Source organism: Melampsora larici-populina (assembly GCF_000204055.1).
Source record: "Melampsora larici-populina 98AG31 unplaced genomic scaffold MELLAscaffold_2, whole genome shotgun sequence".
NCBI lineage: Eukaryota > Fungi > Basidiomycota > Pucciniomycetes > Pucciniales > Melampsoraceae > Melampsora > Melampsora laricis-populina.
In genome coordinates, this window is record NW_006768766.1 from 3326406 (window position 1) to 3334412 (window position 8007).

An 8007-nucleotide genomic window follows, 5' to 3' on the forward strand; every position below is an offset into this window, starting at 1 on the left:
AAGGCAACTCCTCAATCCATGTTCTTTCAGACCATAACTATTGAGACCAAAGAATAAGTAAAAGAAACAGAAGATGTAGCTGATAGAAAACATCGAAATAAACAGGTTTAGCAAGATCTAGATTTTTGTCCTACACAAAGAAAAGAAACACAACTTGTCTGCTGCTTTCACATGCTTTTCATAAGAAAATTGATAAGATAAAGAGTAAACCTACAAAGAGTAAACCTACAAAAATACAAATGGTTTGCATTTGATCTCACACCAAAAATCAACAGGGGAAAACAAGATGATATAACAACCACAAAAAAACTTGCGGTTTTACAAAGGCACAAAAGAGCTTATATCGATACCACCCCATTCCTCTTCCTCTTCACCATCTTTGTCATTGAACTCATTTCCTAAGTTGGGTAATTCACCTTCATCACCTTCATCAAGACCAGTATTACCTTCAAGACCGCTTGCTCTATTCTCCTCATCGATATTGTTTTCTTCGAGTGTCCGAATGTCATCTGAATCACCAGGCACACTTTTGAGCTTAATCTTGAATTTCCCGTTTAAAAAGTCATTAAGCCAAAGCTGGCGAGTGCTACTGGTCATCTTGTCAAAGCCAATCTTCAACTTCTCACTTGTAAGTGTCAAACCCGGAAGCTGGATGAGTTCAAGTCTTGGATACTTGCTTGGTAAAAGATTAACAGGGTCGGGTCCGCGAGGAAATCCTCGACTTTCGATGTTCAGCAAGTTGTCTGGTGAATGTTTATCAGTACATATTCTCATCGATGTGAGTAAAACATGTATGGCTTACCTATCTCAGAGCGCAGATTGCGAGCTAAATTCCCTTTTAATAGATCTCCAGGTGAGGCTTGCTTTGCTGGCTTTGAAGTTGGTTGATTTGGTTGGCGACCAATTTGCTTTGCAACAGCCTCGTTGACAGAAAGACCTTGGGTGTGAGTTGCAAAAATCGTTGAGAAATTCGCCTTGGAGTCAAGATACTCGACCATATCAGGGTGAGAAGTGTATTCGCGACACCATCCGGGTTCAGATGCCTGTCCATCGGTAGCTGCGTGAGTACCCGAAGCAATGAGATAGTACCCAAATTCCATTCGGTTGGACTCGTTTTGAATCTAAAGAAGGACAGGAGAATCAAAATCAGTTTGTAGGATGAACATTAAAAAGGGAAACTAACTTGTTTTTGAAGGCGGTCGACACATTTGAGAGACTTGCGGTTGAATTCTGGAAGTGAAGTCCCTTGCGGCATACCTGCAGCAACCTTTGCATAAACCTTCGCGACTTTGTCTTTACAAACGATCTCATCATATAATTCCTGTAGTTTCACTAGCTCCTCAGGTTGTAACGCTTCATCAGGGTCGGGATCGTCCTTGCTATCATCGTCGGATTGAGGTTTAGGCAGGCCAGATAAAGTATAAAAAACTTCAGGTTTGAAAACTCGTGCATGATCATCAGGGAGTGATGTCCACATTGCCCCCAGATCCTTATTTCTTTGGCCTAGTACACCTTTCTCTCGGTTTACAGGCACTGTTATCATTATCGTGAGGGTAAGTGCTATGTCAGCGCATGTCCAAAAATCATCTTACATCAAACCAACTGACTTTTATATTTAGTTTTGTCTTTTTTTGCGTACGACAACCAGAGATGGTATGCATCTGGCCCTTTGGTACCACCAAGCTTTCCACTATAAATTGAACAGAAAATTTAACAGAATATCATTAGAATATCATAAGTGTATTTCACATTAAGTATGTTATAAGTTCACCTACATTGACTTGTTGAGTGTGTATAAACTAATGTTTCCAATCATTGCCAGGAGAGACTTGTGCTGTCGATAGAGCTTCTGAATTGCAACAAGTTCGTCGTGTACCTTGGGTGGGACCACATTACCAAGCCTTCAAGTACGTTCAAAAGCTGTCATTCGAGGCTGGGGCCAGTCAGCAACTGCTTGTTTATAATTCTCTAGGGTTGGCAAAACAAGATTCGAGTCAAATCCGTAGAGGTTCGAGCTGTTGTTCTGTTTAGGTCGAGCATCGGAAAGGTTTACACGAGCGGATTGAATGTGATTTGGACGGATCAGTGGCGGGGGAAGTGTGAAGATATCGACATCGTCACTTTGATTATCATTGTCAATACCATTTAAGGCTTCATCGGCTTCATCGTCTTCATGGTCTTCATCGTCAGTTAAAGTTCCTGTCTGTGTGTTGATAGGGTCGGGATCATCATTTACTGGTTCAGTTCGGGTGCGCTTTGAGTTTGATCTGCTTCCTGATTTTGAGATAGCTGATTGTGGGCGTTTCTTCTTGTTGGTTGTTGAAGACTGTGTCCTATTACGACCGGCTGTTTTGTGGAGGTTGCGCTGGTCAGCCTCTGAGTCAGAGGTGGATCCTGAGCGAGAACCATTACGAGATGGAAGTACTGGAGATGCATGTCGTGTACCGGATCGAGTTATTCGAGTCATTTGATATATTGCAATTGAGATGATCAATGAAGGGAGGATGGATGAGGAAGCGGCTCGGAATGATGATGACTCTAACGAGTGGGATATCGATTTGAGTTGAGGATGTATGAGACTTGTTTGAATTCTAATTGTCTGGTTTGAAGTGTTGAAGTTGCGACGTGTGAGTGAATGATCTAATTCAGGTGCTGATGTGACCAACCAAGCAGACGGGGGTGAGCAAAGAATGTATGTAGTACAAAGGGTTTGAGATAGTTGGTGGTTATTTTATCAAATACTGCATCTTCACAAATGCTTGTCCAATCGAAGCAAAAAAAGTTGCTGCCGGTCGGACCCATTTGTGAGCTGGATCGTTAATGAGGGTCTGTGCACGATCGGGGCTTCAGCTTTTGTAGCTCTGAGCTCTGAGATTTAATTTTGCTGTTACTTGAGCGAAGATCCAGAGAGCTTCTGCCCAGATCACAGCTCAGTTTTGATTGTGCTTTCAGTCAAATCCATCAGCCACCATTTGATTCAGCAACCACATCAATGTTTGTCAAGTACCCCCCTCGAATCAAGGCTCTTGCAGTTATCAAAATCCTCGAAGGCAAAGCCACTGACGAGATTTGCGATGAGCTCCATGCCGACATCAGTAAACGTTCTTTCAAACGTTGGATGAATCTGTATCAAGAAACTCGGCAAGTCATCCGAGATCCTGAAGGATACCAAACTCGAGGACGGAAAACTTTGCTTGACGACGAGGACCGCGACTTTCTGAATGAGCTGGTAGCTGCATCACCTGACCTCTTTTTAGACGAGATCCGGGAAAAGCTCTACGACGATACCGGAGCACTCCCTAGTGTCGAGTGTCTGGCTAACGAACTCAATCATCGCTTACACCTTACCTCAAAGAAAGCCAACACATCTCATGTCAACAAAGATTTTCAAAGAAAAGCTCAGTATATTGAAAGGATGCGAGATATACCAGCTGAGATGCTTGTGTTTACTGGTATGTTTTCCACTTCTACTTGAAGGAATCACCATACTGAATCAATTATCTTGCATCAGATGAAAGCTCGATATGTGAAAGGGACTTGCTACGTGTAAATGGTCGTTCAAAATCTGGGGAACGAGTCTATCGATGGGTCCGAAGAAACAATCCTCGCCGCTACTCTCTACTTCCTGCGATTGGATTGAATGGTCTTCTGGCATTGACAGTCCGAGAGGGCAGTATCAATCGCGAGCGATTTGAATCCTTCTTGGAGTTCCAACTGGTACGTGATTGATAGATATCCTGAATCATTTTTACATCCTCACTTTTTTCCTTCCATGTTCAATAGCTGCCACAAATGCAACCCTATCCAAATCCCAACAGCGTACTGGTGATGGATAACTGCTCAATTCATCACAATGGACGAGTAGCTGAGCTCTGTGAGGCAGCAGGTGAGGTTGTGGTTGTTTACTCTTATTCAGTGGTCATTCACGAGCTGAAATGGTGTCTGGTGAAGGTGTATTACTGGTATATCTACCACCGTATTGTCCAGAGCTCAATCCCATCGAGTACTGTTTCTCTGTGATCAAATCACGCTTCAAGAGAACTCGCATCCTCGAGAATGCAAATGAAGATGCGAATTGGCCAATCAGAGAGACAGCAATTGATGCAATCACTCCTGAACTACTTGCCCCTCTGTATGCAAATAGTGGGTATCTATTGCCTCCAGGAATGATGGTCATGGATCTCATGGATCTCATTTAGAAGTTTCTTCATTTTGAATATTGAGTTTTTCATATGATGTTCATCGATCGATCCCAAGTTTTTTCATTTTGAATTTTTATATGATGTTCATCGATCGATCCCAGTTTCTTTCATTTTGAATATTGAGTTTCTTATGCGATCTTCATCAATCAATCCCATCTCAATCTTTATCAATCGATGGATTCCTTTTCAATGTTGTTTTCAATTGATTTCATTTCATTGTGAAATCTCAAGTCCCGCTTTTTTATTGACTGATTGGATTTTGTTGAGATCTCAAGTTTCTCACTATTTCATTTTGATTAATTCAACTTCGATCCAGTCAAATATTGATCAAAATGATGCTACACTTGCATTAAGATCTTGATTGATCATCAGTACATAAAGAATGATAGAATAAAGAAAAAAAGTAGAAGAAAACAATACACTGTGTTTAAGAAGATTGATTGACCATCAGTACATAAAGAAGAGAAGACAAAAACAATACAATATGATAGAATAAAGAAAATAGAGAAAAATAAGACACTGTGTTGAAGAAGATCTTTGTTTGAGATAGAAAACAATACATGAGATTTGATACAAAGTAACAAAAGGAACCCGTTTGATTCAAATGAAGTCTTGAAGCGTCCTAAAATCCAAACAACCGAATAAAAGTTTCAAAAGATGATTAGCGAGTCTCCTCAAAATGAATCTATGACATTGAGATTACCTTTTTAATCCTGGTCAGCAAGATGCTCGTCAAACCTATCAACATTGTCGAGTAAGTCACTGATTATGCCAGCTGGAATACCATACCCTAACAGATCGCTTTTGGTGATTGAACCGTCGGTTTTGTGAAAGTTATGATAGTCTCGAATCCTATGGGGTTTGAAAAGGTCGAGGATTTCATTGACTTCAACTGGATCGTTAATTCCGACAAATTTGATGTAGTCTTCCATCGAAGCAGAACCTCTAGGTGGTCTCTGAATGACACTATGGGAAGGACCCGCCACACCTTGATTATAAGACGTTCGGATACGTTTTTTCTTGAGCGTGCCTTTCTTACTCTCTCGCAGGCCTCTCGGTGGACTGATCTGTGAAACACCGTGAGTTGTAGGGTTCAACTGAGAAGTTTAAGATTAAGATCAGTCATAAAAACCGTGTTATAACGATGATTGGTACGTACAATCTCTTTAGCCCATTTCTGAGCATTCCCCGGTGACATTAGCACATATCCATCATCATCGCCAGGAATCTCATATACACGGAAAAAACGATCCAAATCATGTCGTACAACACTTTGAGCTTGAAGATCCTTGGCTAAAAGATCAATTTCATGACTGTCTGAATCGGCCATATTCTGGATGTATAAAGAAAAGAATCAGATTGTATAAATTGTAGGAAAGTCGACTGGCCACCCACCCCGACATTATTTTGATCTCCAACAGACCATAAGCGGCGAGTTGAGGCTAACAAAGCATTCTTACAAGAGAGAAAGCAATCAGCTTGGAGCAGAAAAAGACCAAAAGGAAACTACTCACTCGCTTTTGAGAATCGACTTTCAACACAGGCTTATCCATCAGTAAATAAAGGCCACCTGTTTGAGATGATACCTTCAATACCTCATGTGCCCAGGCTTGAAACTGTTCCTCACAATGGACCTGATTTCCTCGGGTTTTTGACCAACCTCTTGTACCTGAGATTGTTGCAATCCATTTGATGCGCTTCTCATCTGAATTAAAGTCGGTCATAATCAGGTCCCCTAATTCATTGTCATTGCTATTACATTTCCGCTTGACAGTTGCTTGTAGATCGGGAAATGACATTTGATTCGGATTAATTTCTAACAAAATGTTACCCCTTTTGAGGATGTAGGGCCTCCATTTTGGATTCTTGCTGTCGCCATATTTGGTGTAGATGCTGATCTCAAAATCACACTCAAACGATTCACGCATGATTCCTGAGTTGAAGTGTTGCTGACGTGGCTGATTGGGAGTGTGATAGGTGGTTGATGGGATTGATGATGGGGGGATCGGGTAGCTGGGCAGAAGCTCTCTGGATCTTCGCTCAAGTAACATCAAAATTAAATCTCAGAGCTCAGAGCTACAAAAGCTGAAGCCCCGATCGTGCACAGACCCTCATTAACGATCCAGCTCACAAATGGGTCCGACCGGCAGCAACTTTTTTTGCTTTGATTGGACAAGCATTTGTGAAGATGCAGTACATAGGTTTAAAGTTAGATACCGCTCTAACCTATATATATGTACAGCTTTCACCCTCTTTCACCACTTTGGCTCGACTCCTAAAATGAATCACTTACCTATGCAATTGACTACATAAAAATGACCATACCAAGTGTGAGTCTATTCAAAAGTTGTACCTTGAACATAAGTATGTAGTCATTTTGAAAGTCATTCATACAATTTCAATCTATGACTTTTGAATAGACTGCCACACCATACAATGCGTCTGAAACAGGTTGATATATTCATTGAATTTGATTCATGCAGCATGCTACTCAAGAGAACTTTTTTTGAAAGAATTGTAATGGGTATGACAATTGACACATTGATATATTTGACTCTTTCTGAATAGGAGAGGAACACATGAACACAAGGTACAAAACATCATCAAAAGGATACTTTTGGTTGCAAATTGGAATTGAAGGGATGGTTTTTAGATGAATGTGAGTAGAAAGACTCACTTTAAAATGTGCAAAAGCACTCAAATCTCAAAAGATTGATAGGGTGTTACTGAGTATAGGATTATTCCAAAGGACTTTGAGGGTAGAGCAGGAGCAGAAAGCACTGTATTGAACACAAAAAAGAAATTAGAGCGTGAAGGAGTGGAGATATGGGCATGGTCAATAGGGAGATATTGTTCAGAGTATTGAGAAGAATCAATATACTGAATTTAGCTATATCATCACTGGGTTTAGGTTAATTTCAAAGGAATTTGAGGGTAGAGCTGGAGCGGAAAGCACTATTTTGAATACATAGAAGAAAATAAGAGTGTGAAGGAGTGTAGAGATGGGCATGATACATTGGGGGATATTAGGGGCTCTCAAACCTGACCCGGTTTTCAAAAACCCAGTTGACCCAGTTGACTTTTTGGCAGTAACTTTGTATATAAATTTGACATTTATTGACAGCTCCCAGCCAAAAACTCAACTGGGTCAACTGGGTTTTTTGAAACCGGGTCAGGTTTGAGAGCCCCTATTGTTCAGAATATTGAGAAGACTCAATGTACTGAATTTAGCTATATTAGCAATGAATTGAGGGACATTTTGGAAGACTTTGAGGGTGGAATGGGAGCGGAAGCCTTGTTTTGTGGAATGAAGAGGAGAAATATATGTGAAGGAGTGGAGATGTGTCAAAGTGGCCTTATGAGACTCAGCATGAAATTAGATTTTGTCATACCCGGGAGGCTCAATGGGCCAATTTCCACGTTCTTCAATGTGTTTTGGCCCATTAAATGGGTGATTTTGATCATCTTTGCAAATCTTTGTGGAATGAAGAGGAGAAATATATGTGAAGGAGTGGAGATGTGTCAAAGTGGCCTTATGAGACTCAGCATGAAATTAGATTTTGTCATCCCCGGGAGGCTCAATGGGCCAATTTCCACGTTCTTCAATGTGTTTTGGATCATTTTACATGCAAATTGTCTTCAAATTTGCATAACACAAGTGGTGCACACAGTTGCACCCAACGTATCCTAATGTCAAAGTGCTCATAAGTTGACCAATATTGATCAACAACACATTGAAGATGGTAGAAATCAGGCTAATGAGCCTCCTGGGTGTGACAAAATCTAATTTCATGGTTGCTTCCGG

The 8007-nt window shown here is 40.9% G+C and overlaps 1 protein-coding gene across 1 annotated transcript; it reads right to left on the reverse strand.

Annotated features, from left to right (window-relative positions):
* Window positions 1-318: 318 nt before the first annotated feature.
* On the reverse strand, window positions 319-2467 carry MELLADRAFT_102041 (uncharacterized protein; the record flags this gene model as incomplete). The annotated part of the gene is made up of 2 exons (XM_007404514.1): window positions 319-509; window positions 1912-2467. 2 exons carry the CDS (start codon window positions 2465-2467, stop codon window positions 319-321), a joined length of 747 nt encoding a protein of 248 aa, XP_007404576.1.
* Window positions 2468-8007: the final 5540 nt, after the last annotated feature.